Genomic DNA, 22942 nt, shown 5'->3' with positions numbered 1-22942 from the left:
GCAGTCAGTCCTGTGAGACCAGCAGGTAGAGGGATCAGAGTCACCTTAATCCCCAGGGGAGGAGTCTATAGAAGAGGAGGCTATTTAAAGGCTGGGTGTGTTCTGTTCAGATCCCTTTTGACTGAGACCATGCTGCCACACCAGCAAATTGTTTGCACACATCCGTTTGATTGATACAATGCTTTCAACCCAATCCTGGTACTGTTTTGGAGCGGTGTAATATAGGACACTTACCTGTGAGCTAAAGTCAGATTGAGTACCGGATGGAGAATGTTAAAGTCGTTCACCCTTAAGAAGCCGATGCATTAATGATAAAAAAACATCAACATCCATATCTTCATCCCTCACGGATCCTGGTGTTTAATGTGCATCCCAGCTAGTTCAATGGTCACACAGATTTTTTTTTAATTGATTATATATATACGTGTTTTTGTATGTGTATATACTGCGTGTGCGTATATGTGTATGTATGTATATATGTATACAGTATATGTATGTATATATAAATAGATTTAATTTTATTGTTTTACATTCATTTTATTTTTTACTTGTGTATATTGTTTTTACTTATAAATCAATTTTTTTTTCTATATAATGTTTTCCCTGTATCTATACTGGCTTATCTTATATTAATATTAGGTTTGTTAAGTTTCTTTGTACCGAGAATATTATTATTTGGGACGTTTTTGAAAGTTTGTTCTGCTGTTTCAAAATGAACAAAAAAACAATAAATATAATATTGAAAAGAAAAACAAGTTCAATGGTCCAGCATTAATACTTTCAAACAAGGCAACAATTATTTAATTTAGGCCTAGATTATTAAGTCTTTTTTTTCAAATTCGAATAACGCTAAAATGCATTGCTAAAATCAAAGAAAGTATTTGCATAATTTCTATTTTAACCCTCCTGTTGTCTTCCCGTCGACCATGCAACTTTTGTATTCCCGGGTCAAAATTGACCCGGTCTGGTTTGACTTTTTTTAAAGCATACATTATAAATTATCAACCAATTCTGTATTACACCTTTCTGGCCAACTTCATTCCAACTCATTACCACAAGTTTTACACTTTTTTGGGAATTCATGGTCAATAAAACTAATTTATAAAAAAAACAAGTAAAAAAATTAAATAAATTTAAAACAATAAAATTAAATAAAATCTATTTATATATACATATATATATATATATATATACTGTATAAATATATACATATATACGCACACGCAGTATATACACATACATAAACACATATAATCAATTAAAAATAAATCTGTGTGACCATTGAACTTCTAGCTGGGATGCACATTAAAGAAGGCTACTTACACACATAATCCCTTTACGGTCTCAGAGTAAACGCTACTTAGAGGCGCGACAGGTCTCGATAATGAGGTGTACGAGGATCAGTGAACGCAGCATTATTTCCTGTTTAGAGGCTCCACCGTCAGTTAGTCAGTTACAGACAGACAGACAACCGTCAGTAGCAGCTACAGACAGGCAGGTTAATGTGTGTTATGTTCAGGTATCTCGTTGTCTCTCGGTCTGTAACTTGTTTCCGGAGCTGTAGAACAATAGAAAGCTCTCCAGAGATGTTTTGGGGATATTTCGACGCGGCTCGACGACTCGGTGATCCGGAGAGCTCCAACAGAGAGGTAAACAGTTAGCTTAGCACAAGCTAACGGCTAAGCTAACTAGCAGCTAACAGCTAACCGCTAACTAACAGCAACACTAACATGAACGTGTTGATCTGCTGTTTACAAACACGCATGATCAACACGACAGCAGCATCTGAGCTCCATGCTGTGATTTTACACTGTTAGATAAAGATATAACTGTGGGGGTGTGATGTTGTTATTCATCAACAAGTGGTCTTTTATGTTGCAGGTAAAGTAGATGTAATAAATCAATATAAACAGAAGAGTTACACTTGAAGTATAAAATATAAAAATAGATGTAGTGTAAACAGAGGTAATTGCACTTGTAAAATAGGTAGGGTAGATGTAATAAATAAATATAAACAAAGGTATTACACTAGAGGTATAAAATATAAAAATAGATGTAATGCACTTGTAAAATAGGTAGGTATGTTTGTCTCCTCTGTTGTTGTTTACAAACACATGATAAACACAACAGAAGCATCTGAGCTCCATGTTGTGACTTTACACTGTTAGATAAAGATATAACTGTGAGTGTGTGTTGACTAACTAACGTTATTCATCAACAAGTGGTCTTTTATGTTGACTGGTTTAGAATCAGAATCGTGTTTATTGCCAGGTGTAAGAGGTATATACTAGGAATTTGCTTTGGTTTTGTTGGTGCAAGTTAAACAGTATAATAACAAAAGAATAGATAAAAACGTAAGAATAAAATAAGAATACAAAAAAATTAAATTCTACCAATATACAATATACAAAATAAGCTATCAACATGATATAAACAGATAGTGCAAATATTGCTGGTGTGCAAACAGTTTTGGTTTTGGTTTAGCAATGCATTTTAGCCTTATTAGTATAATTATTATTATTATTGTCAAAAATATAAAAAAACATTGACAACTCAGACAAAATAGAAAATGATATCAATATTCTCACAGACTATTAAATGTTATGCCATATACGTAAACAAAATAGGGATTTTGTGTGTTGCTAGCTGTTGTTTTTATGTATAAATTATGCAGACTTGCAGACTGATGTGTGAATTGATAATAATAGAATAGAATAGAAAGCTTTATTGTCATTGTATTAAATACAACGAGATTCACACAGTTTGCCAATTCTGGTCAGTGCTTTAAAACAAATACTTGACAAGACTAAACGAGGCAGGTAAAACATATAACAGGTAAAACACACACACAGTTATAAAGCACATAAAACAGGTAGGGTAGATGTAATAAAATAAATATAAACAGAGGTATTACACTGGAGGTGTAAAATATAAAAATCTATGTAATGTAAACAGAGGTAATTGTACTTGTATAATAGGTAGGGTATAGATGTAATAAATAAAATGTAAACAAAGGTAGTTGCACTTGAGGTGTATATTGCATCAAAGGATATATTGCACAATCAAATGTATTTCACATTCAGTGTATTAATATAGCACAGATTTATTGTTAGTTCAGTGTCCGTATGGCCCAGGGAAAGAAACTGTCTGTGAGTCTGGAGGTGCGAGCTTTCATTGACCTGGAGCGCCTACCAGAGACTAGCCCTGCTAGTGTGGTCGCCTGGCGGGGCTGGCTGACGGTGGGAACCAGTCCCTCCAGTCAGAGCCTTTATAGCGCCTAATAACACATGTCAGATGAATGATTGGACCAAGCTGCCGTTAACTCAGTGCTCCGTAGGTATCGTTAGCTGTCAATGTCAGGCGTTATATAACGTTCATTGGTAATCTTTCTCCCTGGCAGCAGTTTTAGACGCTGTCCTATTTATCATCGGTTTTTAACATGACAGTTTGGGACAGATTGTGTGTGTGTGTGGGGGGGTGTGTGTCTCCAGCCAAGCAGGTCTGGATGAGTCAGGATCAGATTTACTCGTCCACCATAAGAAGCTTACACAGACATACACTTGTTGACAGATATGGACAGAGAGAACACTGTAACATGGAGTGGACAAAATAGCAAAACATGAAAATCACACACCAGTTATTATTATTATTATGAGGATATTAATGTCACATAGCAGCATGTGTCAACTTAGTGACTCCCTGTGTGGCTCTTCTAGGTAATAATATGAGAAACCCCTCAGTAGATGGGATGTGTATTGCAGGAATATTGTACACAAATCCTGCAAGGGGAGATTAAAAAGTAGGGATGCGCCCAGATTGTGAAATTCTGGGCTGATACCCATGTTTTAAATAACAGATAGCAGATGCCGATACCAATGTTGTCGTTTATTTTGTTTTTGTTGTTATTTATTCCCCTTCTGTGCCAGGGAAACAAAGACATCTTCATTATAAAAAAATAACTGAGCTAAAAGTCATTCAGCATTTCATTACACTGTGTTTGAATGAGCACAAATTCAGTCATACAAATTTATGAAGCAACCTTTAAAGGGACTGTTTGTAAGAATCAGAAATTGCTTGTTAACAGCGACACCTGTGGCCGTTAAGTCAACTAAAGTCAGCGTCCTGTTGCTCTCGCTTGTGCTCGCTCTACATAGACATGAACGAGCATCGCTCAAAACAGTGAGGCGACACACGTCAGCTAAACCCACAATATCACTCTATATTTCAGCTGCTTGGCAGTAATGTTAGCTGACCAGACGAAGGTCTCTCCATGAATCAATGCTGATTCTAGTGTTGGCTTTTCCTGCCTCAGCCTCCCGACCGCGGCCGGAGGGAACAGGGGAGACACCGGAGTTTTGGTCGTAGACGATAACGTTTCTCGCTGCAGAGCCCCGTCACTTCACAAGTGTGGAGAGTGGAGCGAGAGAGCGAGAACGAGCACGGTGTGTGAGTGAAGGCAAGCAGGCAGAGGAGCAGAGTACAGCAGAGACTCAGGCCCTGGAGACCAAAGCTATGGTCTCCCCCGCGTCCTCTCACTGCAGCCAACACTGTTTTGTAAGACGGGCTTCGCTAGATATAACTTTGAGGTTTTGGTGCTTCCGTGTAGTTTGTTTTGGAGTCTTGTCTGAACAGCGTAGCCACACGTGAGCGCGCATGGGACACCGACCCGCAATGATTTATACGTGTACGAAGTTACAAACAGTCCCTTTTAATCAGGGTTTTTCCTGCATAGAGAATTACCAGGCGGCCACCTCTGTCAAATTACATCCCACCTCTTGCTCTCAACAAAACTCTGACGGGTGTCTTCATAAAAAAACTTTTTTCCCCACATTATCAAATACAAAAGTTCAAACAAACATCTTTAAAACACAATATCAGATTTTTACAATATATCTGAGAACATGACTGCCACAAATAGGCTACTGATAAAAGCAACTTATGTAAATTAGGAAGTAAAATAATCAAAATAAATGATATAAAAAGAAGGCTGTTTTATAAAAGTGTCTTGTAAAAGTGTGTGAGAGGGGATTACTTAAAAAAAACTTATTTTTAAAATACATTTTTAAATGCTTCAAAAACTGGAGATTTACCTTTTGTATAAATTATATTTTGCCAGTGGAATCAAATTGTTTTACAAGTTTTTTGATCATATTCTCAAACAGCTTAACCATGTCATGTGATATGTTACTTCAGTACACTTTAAGAACCGCTATTATTGGGAACACAACAGAAAACTGCAGATGAACATTATAGACACTGCCGCTGACTATCTCTGTAACAACTTGGCCACAATTTAACACATTGACCAAACACAGTCCAGGTTAGTACACATGCACGCACATGATCATGATGTTACCGCCCCCGTCTTATTTTGAGCCAGGAAAAACCCTGTTAATGTAACCTTCTTTCACATGCAATTTTTATTTTTTTATTTTTTTAAATAACTGCTTCAAAAGCCTCCATGAGAAGAATGTTTCAGTACATACGCAGCCCAACAAAATATTATTTTTTTGAAACATAAATTAAATGTAAATCTAAAAACTACTAGAAACATAAATAGGGCTATCTTTACCCTGTTGTGTTTTTCATACAGAATACAACTTTGTTGTCGCTGATCTTTCTCAGAGACAGTGTAATACTCCAGCATGGCCGACTTTTACTTTCACTTTTATTTGTAAACTATCAATTTTACGTCGTGCCAGTGTCGTTTCCAGCCAGTGGCTTCTTCTCCGGATCAGCAGCTGGTTACAACACAACATTTAGCCGGCACAAAATCGATAAACATCGGCCACTGGCAGACAACAAGGCGAATATCAGCCGATACTGATAAATCAGTGATCCCTATTAAAAATGAAGACTAAGCACCAAAAAAATAAAAAATCCTTCCCCTTGCAGAAGAAGTGGGCCCTCCATTACATTTGTCAGAGTCACTGCATAACCAACATTTCCGTGCTTGCATTGCATGTGAACTAGGGCTGTCCCAAATACCATTTTTTTGGGCTTCGCAGCAGGCTGACAGGTTCTTCTGTCTGGCTCAGGCCATAATATTCAAGCTGTAGTATGATAGTAAACATCACAGTGCAATTCTAGCTACAAGTACCAGTGCGTCTCTATGGGGTTGTGACAGCTGACCACCACTGAGGATACCTCTCCTAAATGGCTCAAAGATGACCTGGTCTGTTGCAAACATAAGATCTGTTGTTCATGATTATAAATGTACACACTGGTGGGTGAGGTGTAATTGTTTGTTGTGCATAAGCTGGGTGCAATACCTCAAGATTGATACCTTGATACCAGTTTACCACCTCTGCAAAACCAGTTTCCTGATGGAAACCCTGCAACAAAACATGTCTGCACTCTGTCTTTGTTGTTACTTGCAGTACTGAACAATTCTCAGCATCTCAAATATGTCTTAAATAATGAATATGCGGTTTTCTTTATCGTTCAACCCAAGCTTAAGTCTCATTAGGTCTGAGTTACATTTGTGAAACAGCTAAGAAGTTTATTCAAATCAAGGTTTTTATAAGAAGTCTGGTTGTTTTGCCTCCTGGAGCACAGAACACAACAACAGAGGTAGAGATATCTATGACTGGGCATCATACATCAGAACTGTTTTGGTATTGACCAAAATATGTCCATTGCGTCGAGTATTGCAAACTAATCAAGTACTTAAAGTTGGCATTGAATGTCTGGTCAGATTTCTAGTCTTGTTTTCATATTTTTTAATTTGATAATTCCTTACTTGAATAATTCTAGACAGTATTTTATTAAGGTTAAGTTCTTGTACAGCTGCTTTGTGTTTAGACAAAATTAAACATTGCAATTAAACATTGCGTTTGATATATTTGACGTATTTTGTTGAAGCGGATTGATATTTTTTTATAGGTTTGACTGACATACCTCTTAACAAATTTGCAAATATCACAGGAAAAGCACAGATGTTTTTGATAAACAAAAGGTGTGTTGTTATATATATTATGATTTATACTAAACACTGCATCCACAAACCTAGAACTCTGAGCAAATAAACAACAGTGAACAAAATAAACCTTACGGTTGATTTCTTTTTTCCAACTTTCCAAAGCATTCAGATGAATTTAGCCTTCACCTGAAGCCAAAGATCCACAAGCCTGTTGCTCCTAATAGGCAGTGAAAAAAACTATTAGGAGCACCGGGTGTGAAGCAACACATTTCCATGTTACTGCAAATGCAGCAGAATTGTTGTCATGCAAACATGAGATAGCAGTAAGGTATGAGATAATGTAGATAAGGTATAGGAGAGGTTTCACGAAGAGCAGGATGTAGACCTTTTTCACGGCAGACATTTTGCCATGTCATAGTAGGGAAAGCACAGGTGTATTCATTAACAATAATTATAGCTGCATTCCACTTAAGGGAGGCCCTGGTATTTTACAGGTTGGCTCACTTGGGCACTAGCCTAATGGAACTGAGCCATCATTAATGGTATCATTTTCACGTGTGCTTTACGTGGTATGACAAGTCAAACCGTCTATTGTCAGACTGTGGCTACGTTCCAAATCACATACTTTTTACTTTTACATACTGCAGCTGTAGTAGTAGTAGTAGTAGCAGTAGTAGTAGAGGTACTAGGGCTGTCAATCGATTAAATGTTTTATCACGATTAATCGCATGATTGTGGATATTTTTTTTATCTGTTCAAAATGTTCCTTAAAGTGAGATTTGTCAAGAATTTAATATTCTTATCAACATGGGAGTGGGTAAATATGCTGCTTTATGCAAATGTATGTATATATTTATTATTGGAAATCAATTAACAACACAAAACAATGACAGATATTGATCCAGAAACCCTCACAGGTACTGCATTTAGCATAAAACAATATGCTCAAATCATAACATGGCAAACTGCAGCCCAACAGGCAACAACAGCTGTCAGTGTGTCAGTGTGCTGACTTGACTATGACTTGCCCCAAACTGGATGTGATTATCATAAAGTGGGCGTTTCAGGGCAGAGATCCATTCACACTGATGTCAGATTTGGGTCACTTCAAACAAGGGCTGTCAAAGTTAACATGCTAATAACTTGTTAATGCAAATTTGTTTTAATGCAACTAATTTCTTTAACGCAATTTGCAATTTTTTGGTTGAAGCGGGCTCAATTTTAAAGCTAGAAGCTAAAGATACCGGCATCATATGAAACTACAAAAACCTAAGGAATCCATTGGTACCAACCAGGTCATACTAGATTTTCGCAAAGGAGGTTAAATTACGATCCAAACTTATGCTAAATTTTGGTGAGGAAAAACTGTCATGGCCATTTTCAAAGGGATCCCTTGACCTCGGACCTCGAGATATGTAAATGTAAATGGGTTCTGTGGGTACCCACGAGTCTCCCCTTTACAGACATGCCCACTTTATGATAATCACATGCAGTTGGGGGCAAGTCATAGTCAAGTCAGCACACTGACACACTGACAGCTGTTGTTGCCTGTTGGCCCTTTAAGGTACATTTTGAACGGATAAAAGGTTAATCGCGACTAACTGTGGACAATCATGCAATTAATCTGATTAAATATTAAAAGAACTGAGCATTGCTTTTGTTCATTACCTCCCAAACCACCAGATGTAAACACTACTGAACCTTCATGGGAAGTAGGTTTCCTCCTCTTTCATCTCTCAAACTGCTGCATGCTGTCAGGATGCAGAGAGACGGCAGGATAAGGAGCTCTGAAGCTGCTCTGAAGACAAAGGGTGGCCCACTATGAGACACTTAATAGTTATGTAGTGTTTGATGTTTTTAGAATATCCACCCACACTATTACAGCCTACATAAATACCTACCCTGTCCCTACTTTTAGGTTCACTCTCATTGTCACTCTCAGCATGAACCCTCCCATCTATCACCTGTTGAAGAGAGGAACCTGTCACTTTCCTTCTGGACAACATGTAATTATGTGACTCTTTAGAGGTGCACCCAGCTGAGGTGACAGACAGGAAGGATTGTAATTAATGCAGAGGTTTAGCTTGACTTGTTTGAGACGCTCAAAGTAGGATGCACCAGTTTCCCATGTCGGTGCTGCTGGTCTATTCCAGGTGCAGATCAGGTCTGAAAGATTATAGACCTACCTAAAAGAATCAAATGGTGTAACACACTATAGTGTTCACAAGTGATGATAAATAAAATGTCTACAATAAAACTTCTATAGTAAGAATTGTAGATTATTGACAGGTCTGCAGTATCTCCTACACAGTTTATTTAATATAGAAGCTGTAGTTGAACATGTTCTTTGTGAAATGGTTAGGAGTTGTAGTAATGATATTACAGTATTGAAAACAAATAGTGATTATTATTTTCACTGTGCTGTGGATACCGTTGCCCTGATGTGAAGGTCATTATCCTTACAGGGTGTTTTGTGAATAGCTTTCCTCGGCCCCCGGTGTTGTTTGAATTAACGTCTTATGAATGTCATTCTTTACCTCTCACTGTGAGGGCCATTTCATTTTCATGGCCGTGACGATGTGCTGCTCTTTAAAAGCCAGATGTGAGCAAGATGTTTGGCCTCGACTACGCCTCGTCAGTAGCCACATCACAGTAACACATTTTATAGGTGTTCTTTATTAGGTGTCATTTTTCAGATTTCTGAATAATTGGCTTAACGTGAATAATGTGACAGTATTTCAGTATCATCGATAGAGATGTTCCAGTATCATTTTTTCCTTCCCGATACCGATTCCGATACCTTAACTTGCGGTATTGGCCGATACCGAGTACCGATCCGATACCAGCGTGATAGAAAAAATATATTATCATTATTAAACAGTTGTGACAAACTACCTGCAATCAGTTCTTCTTCACTGCTCTAAAACAGCAGTTGCCAGTGGCAGCCATGATACATCCAGGGCGACAGCACAGTGAAGGCTACTGTTTTGGAGCGGCGAAGAAGAAGAATTGATTTACGGATAAGCAAGTCGATTTTTTTCTGGGTTAATAAAATACGGTATCAGGTCGGTGCATAGACTGGCGTACTCGCTGATACCCGATCCCGAATTTTGGGCAGTATCGAACGTATTTCCAATACTGGTATTGGTATAGGAACAGCTCTAATCATCGACCTAACAGTAATAGTGCCTCTCTTTACCGTCTCAACAGCCTGAGTCCTTTGGACAGCTGAAAACCCTTTACACTTTTTTCTTTAATATCCAGTCCAGCTCATCAAGGGATCAAGAAAGCGGAAGTCTACTTTACGCTCTGGGAAACGCATGGGAGGTGTTTGACTTCATCCAGCTGTTAATGAAACCAATCTTGCATTTGTTCAGCGGGACGTATGGTGGCATTATCATCCTGGGAAGTGGGCACCACATGAGGGAACATCGTTTGTACCAGACGGCGCACCTGGGCTTGTAAAACAGCCTCTGTTAAATATCCATTTAAAGCAGTTGCGCCACATTTCTGCCCGTACTTTTAGGTATCCAGCAGACTTTGTGGTTTAAAGGGTTTCTTTGGCTTTTTAAAGATACAGGCGAGGATGACTAAGATCAAGACTTTTCCCATTGTGGATTCCCATTGTGGAGCAATTGGGCCCGACTTACTGAACTGACTTCGTAGTGCCCAAGGGTGATATTTTATAAGTTTACAGAACCCAGTGTTGTTACGCTGTGCACAGAAGTCCCATGAGTCTAATGATGTTTCTCCTCTCTAACTTTTCAGTGAGAGACATGGACAACTCTGTCACCCTGTGGCAGTTCCTTCTCCAGCTCCTATTGGACTCCAATAACGAGCAGCTGATCTGCTGGACCAATGAGGAAGGGGAGTTTAAACTGCTGCAGGCGGAGGAGGTGGCCCGGCTGTGGGGAGCCCGCAAGAACAAGCCCAATATGAACTATGACAAACTCAGCCGGGCTCTCAGATACTACTACGACAAGGTAAACACATCAAATCTTCTATCCTGTGTGGGACACGCATCAGTTGGTTCTAGGTTACTTTAAGTTGTTTAAGGTTTACACAACACGATAACTATGCTATCACCACAAGACCAATACTGGGTCAACCATCAGCCAGCTGTTGCCTGATTTTCTCACATTTCCCAGTCTTGTCGTTCCCACAGGAAAGTTGATTGGAAACAGTCACTCACTAACTCCCCAATACTCCCTAACCACACTAACCCAGACCCAAACCATAAGCATGTGTTGTCAAACATCTGACCAATCACAGCCTTCTCAGCTGTTTTTGATTGTCTGATGTTGGCCATTGTGGGCAGAACAATGTCAGAATACGGTTGGTAAAATGTGCCCCAGAGTGTTGGATTGGCCACAATGTGGTTGGTAGGCTGGAGCTTCAATTAAAGTCTTATGTTTCTGCTTAGTCTTATTATTCATCTATTGATTCATTCATAGCCATAACCCTCTTAGGCTGGCAGAAACAAAAGATTAAAATCAATATAAGTATCCAAGATGTTAACATTTTTGGCCACCAGCCCACTGTGACCCTCAGTTGGACTGAAAGTTTGCTGATATGAGCCAACTGGGTCTAACCTGTGTAACAGAAGCAATAGAAAGTTTGCTCAGTAAACTTTAAAATTTTGCAACCTTCTGTTGTTGAGGTTACACAGGTTAGACCCAGCGCTGCTGTGGAAATACAAGTCGTTTTCTTGTTTCTGCCCCTTTGGATTTAATTCAATAATCAAACTATCAAAACGGACACGGACCAGAGTTCTGTGAATCTGCACTCGATTGCTCTTCCTCAACAACCGGATGGATGTGTGACTCAGTAAATTGAATTGCGAGAATTAGATGCGGAGGAATAGAGAGAGTTGACTTTTCAGCGAGGATCAAATACAGTTTCAGAATTCAATTTTATAATATTACACTCAGTTTCCAGTTTATTGGAATTCCAAACTAATAAATTAGATTTTCAGGTTATGGTATTCAGATTCACTTTTTCAAGGCAATTATTCCAATTAAACAAACAAACAAACAAACAAATTAAACACCTGACTTTAACACACTACATCCTGATGAAGAAGTACAAAAAAATACACACTCAGGGAGGCTATTTACCTTCTGCAGGTTGCAATATGTTAAGGAACGTTTGCCTACAGCAATATTTGTTTAAGGTGAAATGTGTCTCAAAATACCATTTTAATTAAATATTGTAGTCCTGCAGAGATGTCATGACCTCCATATCAAATTCTACTGACTTAAGAAAACATCTTTGTTTGGTACAGATCCCTGCAAAATCACACTATAATAATTTTAACATGTTTTTCAGTCAAAATGAGAATATCATCTCTAATCGCAATTGCAATATCAGTCAAAATAATTGCAATTAGATATATTTTCAAAATCATGCAGCCCCAAAAGTAATGGACATAACTACTCTAATACTTACTAGCAACACACAGTAACATTAGCTGCTACTATATTGAAATAAGTGCTAATATCGCTCTGCTTGTTCTGCAAGCCTCCTGGGGTGTGTGCATGTTATGAGATAGGTGTGACACTCCCCCACCTCCCGTTGTTGCAACAGATGGGAGAGAAGCAGCTATCTGCTCACAGCCTGGAGACCAGTCAGACCTGGAGCCAGAGCTATGAGCTATTGCTCTGAGCTATACAAGGTCCTGACCTGCCGATGTAAGTTTGTTAGTGACCCACATATGACCTTGGGTACCACTATACAGCTGCAACAAATGGTTCAGGGAGGGAAACTGAATGATTCCCCCACACACTGAATGAATGAACTTGGCACAGTAAGGCTGCTTTGGGGCTTGGGCACCATCATATTTTTGTCCCACTCCCGGTTTCCAAAAAAAAATAAAAATGAAGTGAGTTTGATCAGTTGGTGTGATATGCTCATATGTACGAGATCAGTTTTTTTTCCAGAATAAAACCAATTACATAATACCTAAGTAGGGCTTCACGATTATTTTTATCAATATTGAGATCACGATTATTTATCACCATTCTTCATTGATTTTAGCGACAACATATGTTTATTGCGCCTGCATATCTAAACAAACAGAGCTACTTTCACGTACATGCTGTGCTACATCCCTGCTAATGTACAAATTAGGGCTGCACGATGTTGGAAAAAAAACTGCAATATCAGGTTGCGTCCTCAGGAATATTTCACCCTACAGTCCAAGTGACAGTCCGCCCGGTTGAACGTCGCGCCCCGTCCCTCCTCACATGGAGAGAGGGCACATTGAGCATTAAGTCCACGACCCCGGGAAGTGGCGAGGTTTTGGGCGAGGGGTGCTGCAGCAACCGGGGAGAGGATCCTCCCACACCGAGCGGCTGGTGGCTGGCTGTAAGTTTAGGCAGCACTTAGTTTGATATGCAGTGGAGTTTTCTTCTCATTTCAAACGTCAATATCACAGGCCATCATGTTCATTTAATTGTGGGAAGCCAAAATCATGATTTGCTACAGCTGGAGACTCTGAGGGGACTGTTTTCCTCCAGACAGCTGCACCAAAGAGTGCAACAGCAAATAATAAAACACAAGTTAATTGCATCTCCGAGTGGTTAAAGTCCACTGCTCAGTGACAGACGGAAGAGAGTGAGAGTGCTGCTGTCTGTCTCCCACTCTGCTTGTGGTTTGGCACAAGCACAGCCTGACCCTGTGGGCGTTCTGGGCAGGGCTGCGCTGGTATGTTTGGCTGCAGCATTAGTGGCTGCTAGTTGGGTACAGACAGGAAGGACCGAGCTGTCCCACGTACAAGGCTTTTTTGTGGTCTCGCTCTTCTATTTTTTGCCCCTAGTGCCTCTTTGGTAGAGGCGTTGTGCGTGAGGGAAAGTCTTGTTTGTGCTCTTACTGCCTAGATGATAATGATGTACTTTTTGTGTTATTCACAGAGAGTATAAACTATCTTGTTCTACTTCTCTGTGTCTTACAGAACATCATAAAGAAGGTGAACGGTCAGAAGTTTGTCTATCGCTTTGTGTCCTATCCTGACATCCTGAAAGGTGACGTTGCCACCCGAACAGAGGGCGGGGATGTGGGTGCTGGGGGCATCCCTCATCTGTTAAAGAGGGGAGACAGCACCCTACAGGAGGGGGAGTCCGGTGACCACAGTAGCACAGCAGCTCTGGGCTCCAACGCCAAGCAGTCGAACCGTAACGACTACATCCACTCCGGCCTGTACACCTCCTTCACCCTAAACTCGCTGCAAAATGGACGCCAGCTTTTCAAGTCCATCAAAATCGAGAACCCAGCAGAGAAGTTGGCTGAGAAGAGAGGCCTCACTGGCGCGGCCCAGAGCCATGAGCAGTTGACTCAGTCGCAGCAGCCGACTGCTTTGCCGTCCGTCATCAAGTTTGGGAACACCCCTCCAAAGCCAGCATCGTCTGCTCAGGTCATCATAGAGTCGACCCTGATGTCCGACCACCTGGATCATCTGCACGCTCCGCATCTGAGGGCTGTAGACATCAGCACACACTCCTCGCTGCCGTCCCATGCCGTCTACTCGTTTGAACATATCCGCTCATCGGAGTCGGCGTTCAGCCTACCGGACCTGAACTCGACCAGCCCGTCCCCGAGCCTCGTGCCTGACTCATCCCAGGAGCTGGTGATCGACAGCGACATCGAGTCCAGATCTTCTCAGCCCGCAGACGCTCAGGCACAAGATCCAACAGACGCTCATGCTCACGAAAAGGCTAGTATACATACAAACACATCTCACACAACGCACAACACAAGTTAAATAACTGAGGAAATGATAAGAAAAATTACACTTTCAAGGCCCTGAAAACACATTTTCTCAATCAGCTTCTTGTAAACTATGAGGTCCTACGTGAACAAAGCCCAAAATGAGAATAGTTTTGGTTATTTATTTCACACAATATTATGTTTTTGACTGTTCTCTGTGGGTGGGACTCATTTTGAATGACTCACACTTATGATGTCACGTATTTCTGTGAACCAATCAAAGTTCAGCAACAGATTCAATTCAATCAGAATCTGATGACAGTTGTTGGGCTGTTTGCTAAAGGCTGGCCCACACTAAAAGATTTTTAAAATTCTAACAGATGTTGAAAATGTGAGAGAGCCCACACATAGCGACATGTTCTGTTACATTTAACAGTTTTATTCCTATAGGGTGTGGAGAGCAATGATTTGCCAAAACAGCACACCACACACTAACAGATTCATTCATGAACCGTCTCAACTCAACTCTCAAAACCGCAAATCTCACAGAATCTCTCGCAATCTAACTTGACTTAAGTGTAAATAAACATGGTGGATGACGGACAGGAAGAATTAGCGATGTTAGTTTTTGCACTACTTTGTACTGAAAATTCACAAAGGATGGATGGATGAAATCATGGAGACACGTTAAATAAACAGTCACAAATTAACAAGTTGGTCCTCCATTTCTGAGCTCCATCTTACTACTACTTTATGCTTCACGTTTGCATTTGCAGACTGAGCGCGGTTCCTTCTTCAGTCAGCTTAGTTCTCAATTGGCTATCGTTCTTTCCCACGTGACTGCGTCATCTGCTGTCTTCGGGGTTCCCCGCACACAACAGGATCTCCCATCGTAAATATTGAACATGTTTAATATTTACGATTTGAAATCGGTGCAACCAGGATGGACAATCAAATCTGATCAAAACACTTGACACAGCCCTGATGAAGCAGAATGACTTAGTTTTTGAATGATTAATGCTTAATAAATAAATAATAACTAAGTTGGTATGTACGGATGTTGGTTTGATGATTTTTTCCCCCAAACTTTAAACCTGCAATAACTGATTTTTGACCACTTGGAAGCAGCGGAGACAAGCTGTAAACAAAACGTTGACATCGTATCAGTTATCAGTTATGGTGAACCTGTTAGCAAATACCTTTTTACACACTCAGCACACAGAGAGTCATGTTTCTGAGTCCAATATTTGTTTTCCTTTTAGCTCTGGTTAACTTTCCACTAAATATATGGCTGCTAAATGCTCCACTGTATTCACCAGCTAGTCTCTGTGTCTGTCTACTGTAGTGTATGGTGGGTTTTTAGATCATTTTCTCTGAAAACAACCACTAGGTGTCGCACTTGACTCAGCAGTGTGCCTGGAACACAATGAGACTGAGAGAGCTCATGAATGAGAGTGCAGCTACTCCAGTTCACTTTTGGGGTTTTTAGGCTCACCTTTCATCGGCTTCAAATCCAAAATGTTGCCACTTTGGCAGTTTTAGAGACTAACTCTGCCATGTCTCATTTTATCACCCCAAAGGACACATGAACTTTCTAGTAAACAAACATAACATGCGCCTCTTCCCACCTCTACTGAAATTTGATCTCCTTCACACGAGGGACACGAGTTGCTCCGTTAATTCATTTATAAACAAACACAATAGGCTATATGTTAAGATCGTTTTCATATTCCTCTAGTATATGACGGTTTAGCCGGTTTTCATAAAATCAAACCGGTTTAGTTTGGATTAAACTCGTCCACTGGACCGGCAAAACCAGAAATGGACCCAACTATAGTGTAACTACCTAAAGCACAGACATACCTCTTGTATTGACCCAGATATCTGAGAGTAGGACAAGTGTAAAGCAAAAGTAAATGAATGAAATTGTTGTCTGTCTCTCGTCCACCAGGTGGACAGCGGCATGGGTTTGTCTGGAGATGAGACCAGTTTTGTGGACGCTGAAACCAGTTCGTCGTCGCTGAGCAGCAGCACCACAATCAGCACTCTGAACTCAGGAAAGCTACGCAAGCCACCGAATATCCTGCAGATCAGCCCGCCGACCCTGCTGGTCACCGCGTCTGACTTCTCTCCCATGAACCTCTGCAGCCCCTCTCTACCCACCGCCTCGCTCACACCAGCAATGCTTCAGGTGAGAGCGTCAGTGTGTTACATACAGTAGATGACGGTCGGCACGCCCCCAGTTTGGAGAAACAGACAGGAGTACCAGCAGCGAAGCTAAGCAATATATAGCCGTGGACGGGGCCAGCAGGAAAATGTCTTTTAGAGACCTAAAAGAAAAAAAAATCTGTATCAGTTTAAGTGTACGCTATATTTAGAATACTTTCACCGGTTCACCTTGCCGTGAGACAGCTGCACAGTCTATGATTCAGATGGGGAACTGAAGCCGTTATCTATGCTCTCGCCAAAACAACCAGACTCCATTGAAGAAAAAAAAACAGTAATTTGACCTTGCAGAGTACAGGAGATGCTCGTCTACCGCTGCGTTGATCGGTTAGTTTGTTTGTGTTGTTGTGTCTCTTTTGTTAGTTCGGATTCATCAAAGTCACGTAATAGCACAAACAAACTAGGCGATCAACCCTCGTGTTATGCGAGGTAAAATTACTGTTTTTTTCAATGGAGTCTGGTGGCTTTGCAGAGAGCATAGATAACAGCTTCAGTTCCTCGTCAGGAAAGGCTCTCTGAAGGTAAAGTGGTGAAAATATTTGAAATATAGCGTACACTTAAACGGATATGGATTTTTCTTTTTGGTGTCTAAAACACGTTTTGTTGCTGCCCCCGTTCACAGCAGTACATTGCTTTGTGCTCCCGTGCTGCTACTTCCTGTCTGTTTCTCTAAACTGCGGGCGTGCTGACCGCCATTTACTGTAGGTAATACACTGACTACACAACAATACAACCCCACTTTAAAACACCAAAACTACCCCTCTAAAGCTGCTGATAGCTTGTGATCAGTATATTCAAATAATTTGACCCCATAATTCATTCTCATAATGAATAAATAAATCAACTATCTAGTGTTTCTTCTGTTGTCAGAGGAGAGTTGTGATTATAGACCCAGTGCAGTATCGATATCGGAACAACTCTAGAACAAGAGTTAACAGTTGAACAATGAACTTCTCAGTCAGTCAGTGCTCTCCAATGGACAAACTACGCACATAAAGGAGACACTGTCAACATATGTTTGTCATTTGTCTACTAATATTTCTCATTACTTATTGTCTTACATATATGCTGGTACAATATATGTGTGAATATCTAAAAATCAGCCATGCTGTCGTACTCCAGTGCAATTACACTGAGTCCGTCTTGTTTTTTCTTCCTCCCCCTCAGACCCCGACTCTGTTGCTGACTCCCAGTCCTCTGCTGTCCAACATCCACTTCTGGAGCACGCTCAGTCCGGTCGCTCCCCTCAGCCCGGCCACGCGACGCCAGGGAGCCCACCTGTTCCAAGTTAGTACATCAGAATATACACCATCGTTCTGCTCTCATCCAGTATCATTTCTAGGGCTGTCAATCGATTAGTTAATCGCGATTAATCACATGATTGTCCGTGATTAATCATAAATTATTCACACATTTTTTATCTGTTCAAAATGTACCTTTTTAATAGGAGATTTGTCAAGTATTTAATACTCCTATCAACATGGGAGTGGGCAAATATGCTGCTTTATGCAAATGTATGTATATATTTATTATTGTAAATTAATTAAAAACACTAAACAATGACAGATATTGTCCAGAAACCCTCACAGGTACTGCATTTAGCATAAAACAATATGCTCAAATCATAACATGGCAAACTGCAGCCCAACAGGCAACAACAGCTGTCAGTGTGTCAGTGTGCTGACTTGACTATGACTTGCCCCAAACTGCATGTGATTATCATAAAGTGGGCATGATAGCAAGTTGCTTTAATGCGTTAAAGAAATTAGTGGCGTTAACTTTGACAGCCCTGCATCATTTCTTTTCTCTCTATTAGTCTAAAGCATCCTAACACATTGTGCTCTGTTGCAGTTTCCGTCGGTCCTCACCCCTCAGTTCCAGATCCCCATACACAGTTTGGACGGGACCAACACGCCCGGCCCCATTACCCCAGACCCCCAGAGGACATAGGATTAACCCCGCAGTTTCACCGCATTCGGACCCAGACAGCCAGACAGCCAGACACCTTCTCCATCTTTCTGCTCCCACATCCAGGACATTTATGTGGGAGCTCAGTCATTCAGCCATTCCTCATCACTCTGGTGCTTTTTAAAGTTCTCTGCCACAGAATTCACACTACAATCAGACGTGTGGAGGAGAGAGTCCCGAGAGATCCAGCAGGTTTGATGGATGGCGGTAACAGAACATTTCCACCCCTGAGGAGGCCATCCTGTACTCATACACACTGATTCCATCGTTCCTCACGCACTTGTGGATTCATTTTGTCTGGCTTTTTTTGGGGGGGATGCTCAGTCACAACAGTTCGAAGGAGGGAGGAATTTCCATGGCAACAGTTGGTGCATGTGGATTGGACCCTCAGCAGCGACAATCTGCTTCACACTTGGACACGCAGACCAGTGGAACTGCAGATATCTGAATCTTTCCTTTTATAGAATTCCCTTCTTACCTTGTGCAACAGTGTTACTGCCAAAAAACACACATTTTATGTTTCTAACCTGCTTCTGCTCCCCTTTTTCTTTTCCCTTAACATTTACTCTTGTTGAAGGGTAGTGCTTTAACCTGATAATGTGCATGTTTACCTGCAACTCTTTGATCTTTCACACAGCTCGCCTCACCTGCCTGAGTGTGCGCTGTTTGCTGCTCCGAGACGTTAGCCATATCCAGCGGGACTTCACCTTGACTTTCTTATCGTGACATGTGGCCATAATCTGAGCTTGAACCTTTAATCATGCCTCTATGTAACTGTTCTAATGTGTATATATTGTATGTATATATACAGTAGAATAGCCCTGGAAGCCAGTGTGGCCTGGTCTGCCTCCAGCCAGTAAGCTTTCAGCTGGGAATGAAAGAAAGTGAAGCCATAACTCTTTCTGTGCATCGACTCTGCAAGCAACAACACACATCCTGTATTTGTGTCACCGCTCTGATGTTGCCTTTTTAGATCAACATCTTGTTCGAGACACCTGTTTCAAGAATCAGTTTGCCGTTTCATGGGGCGTTATGCGTTAGACATTTCTTAGCTTGGAGCAGTGACTTCCTGGAGTCTCAGCCGGTTGCCTGGCAACGGCTCCTGGCCAAGGAATAGTAAAACCACAACTTATTTTTTACATTTTACAAGATATAACATGTCAATCAGTGAGCTTTTACACCGAATTCACACGAGAACAGCGGCGAGCTGCCATGCAATGTCTATGAAAAGCTGCGGCGGCCGCTCCCGAGCTCAGCGTGATGCAGCTGTTTGATTTTGCGGCGAAGGGCGGCCAAACTAAAAGTTTTAGCGCCTAAGTGCGGCATAGAGTATTTACAGCCAATCAGTAGACAGTCATGTTGATTGTTACAAAGAACTTCTTTCCGCCAGAAAACCCACGAATACTTCTCCCGGACGCAGAAAAAATGTAATTATTGCGGCAAGCCGCACTTCGCCGCTGCCTGGTGTGAATTCAGCATTAGAGGTATGTTAAGGGAAGATGCCCCAGGTGAATAGGGTAAAAACTAAAGTTAAACTAATAGATATCACCTTGAACTTTACCCAGTTGATTACTTACATTAAGACAATTATTTTTTGTATTACAAGTTTTCTGAAAATGTATCTTTAAATATGCAAATGAGGCATTATCTAATCGACAAACGCAAATAGAAAAAAAGTTAGTAAAATAAACACCTAAATGTGTATTTTGGATGTTTTCTTTCCACAAATCTGAAAGAAGACATGTTATATGGAAGCTAGATGTCCCAAACACTTAAAATGTACCAGTGGATGAAAGTCGGTAGATATTGTTGCCTTTGGACAGAGCCAGCTAAGTTAAGATAACCAGCTGCCGGCTCCAGCTACGTATTTACCATTCAGACATTAGAGAGTGATATCAATCTTCTCATCTAACTTTTGCCAAGTGCATTTCCCAAAATGTCGACCTTGAAACCTTGTTGATTGTCCACAGATTAGCTCTGTGTCCTTTCTTGTAATTGGGCTCTGATTATTGTTGCTTGCAGCGTCTGTGCAGTTTTTTGTTTTTTTTAATCTCAGACTGAACCTCAAATCTTCTCGGCTAGACTCTTAACAGCGTCTAGCGTTAACCTTTGCCAAGCCTTAGCCATCTGAACCCCATCGACCTTTAACCCTGAGGACTGTAGAAACAAACCTTCCTCGCCCCGACACCCCCTCCTCTAGATGATCAGCCATGGAAGGTTTACGCCTGATGTGTAAATGACTCTGAAGCCATAAGTCTGAGACGCAGACTCAAAGAGGTCGATCCCACATCTGTTCAATGTGGAAATTGTGCATCACACTTGTTTACATGATACTTGGATAGAACACGCGTTAGTGTTTCTTTACCCAAGTGTCCCTTTCTAACCCAGGGATGGATGACCAGCGAGTCTTGTAGGTCTCACGCTCATTTTTACTCAACTAACAGACATTTGCCCCTCCACCACCCTTCAGCCTGGAGTCCGTCGCATTGATATACGGTGCCTTACCACAGCCAAGCCCAAGTTCAGCTCCCACAAATGTGGATGGAGTTCTCTTATCATATTGAAGTTAGTGAAGAGCTAACGGTACACGACAGCGTTCCTGCTTGTTTTTATGCCATATCTTAGCGTAGACCAAACCAGAGCCCCAGACGTTTGGGGATGTTTTGTGAGCGAGTGGTCTGCAGGACGTTTCAATAGAGTGCTGCAGGAATGAGTCCTAAAACCTGGAAACGAGTTAGCATTTTAGCACTTCCTGTTCCCTTCGTCTGGAAGTCAATGGGTTTTTAAATAGATGCCTGAAATAAGGTCTGTGGTTAACACAAGCTGAAGAGATTTTAATAAACGTAAGAAATGTGTGTTTGCCACAGAGTTTATTTTCTGCAATAATCCAAAACCCAACGGAACAATCCCATCGGCTTTTTGTCGAGGGAACCAGGGCGACGCTAACTTCCCTGGTTGGCCTGCAAAAATATCCCTGGAGCACTCTGTGTGCTGCAGTGTTCTACGGGATGCATTAATGTACATACAGATGTGTTAATATGCACAGCGTGTAAATCTAATCAGGCCGTGTCTCTTTCCAACCTGCTTATAAATGTTTGTGATAACAAATTTACTCAGAAAGTATATAAATATAAATATATATATATAAAACCTGTTCATTATTTTTTTTGGTGTAATCTTTCATTTTCCTGTAACACCGATAGAATTTTAAGATTCATTTCTATTTTTGTAACGGCCAGATAGTAAGTTAGAAGTCTGCTATTTTGGGTTCAACGTCCTCTTCGTGCATGTGTTTCTTTCTGTTGTTTTCCTCTTTGTGTATTTGGAAGGCTGTTTTTTGGGGAATCAAAGCCTTATGGGGGGAGAACTCTAAATCTATGTTTTATATGTAAAGTGTTTTGATAGTGTTGATATTGTACATGCAAATGTTGTGATGGGACGTTTGCACTTAAAAACTTGGGGGTTCCTGTCGTATTGGATTCTGTCGCTTTTTCTATGACTCAGATTTCCTCTGACGTTTGCTTACTGAGAAATGTATATTTTCCCAAAGGGATGTTGAAATTATGCACTTGGTATTTTATACAGTAAATCTTTTACAACATATATCAAATGATTTAAAAGGATTTGTGATTAGGCACTACCACACTTTTAATAAAGCCCAATAGAATTGGCAGTATATATATTGCATTTTTTGCAGTAAAAAAGCTGAATAATAACCCCAAAGCCCATTTGAAACTTTCCTCCATGAAGTCTTGAAGGACTTCTATCTCTTCATTTGTATCTTCTGACGATGTTTTCCCTTCAACTTAACCTTGAAATGTAAAATCTCCTTTTGAAACAGAAATGACACACAGTTCTCGCTTCGTTCTGTCCAGTTTTCTATTTGTTTTGACGCTTTTTTTCAAATGTTTACAAGCTGCTTGTTCTAAGTGGCGTATCGATGTTTGAGAGGTGTAGAGGAAGTGTTTATATAACGGAATGAGAAGAGATGGGTGAGACCAATAATAAAAGATCTCTAACTAATCACGTCTCTGTATCCTGTCATTACATCGTGTGTTGTTAATGTCTGACGGCTCCGTTCGGCCACCGGGAAACTTTACACCGGCTAAATACCAGTCCTAA

The 22942-nt window shown here is 40.8% G+C and overlaps 1 protein-coding gene across 1 annotated transcript; it reads left to right on the top strand.

Moving 5' to 3' along the window:
• Positions 1–1411: 1411 nt before the first annotated feature.
• Positions 1412–22843, top strand: elk4 (ETS transcription factor ELK4). Its single transcript, XM_074641526.1, has 6 exons — positions 1412–1649; positions 10691–10905; positions 13875–14633; positions 16578–16817; positions 18020–18139; positions 18704–22843. Exons 2-6 carry the CDS (start codon positions 10699–10701, stop codon positions 18800–18802), a joined length of 1425 nt encoding a protein of 474 aa, XP_074497627.1. The 5' UTR covers positions 1412–1649; positions 10691–10698; the 3' UTR covers positions 18803–22843.
• Positions 22844–22942: the final 99 nt, after the last annotated feature.

This window comes from Sebastes fasciatus, chromosome 1 (genome assembly GCF_043250625.1).
Source record: "Sebastes fasciatus isolate fSebFas1 chromosome 1, fSebFas1.pri, whole genome shotgun sequence".
Classification (NCBI taxonomy): Eukaryota; Metazoa; Chordata; class Actinopteri; order Perciformes; family Sebastidae; genus Sebastes; species Sebastes fasciatus.
Note: the sequence above shows the minus strand (reverse complement) of the source record. Positions and strands in the feature narration are given on the sequence as shown.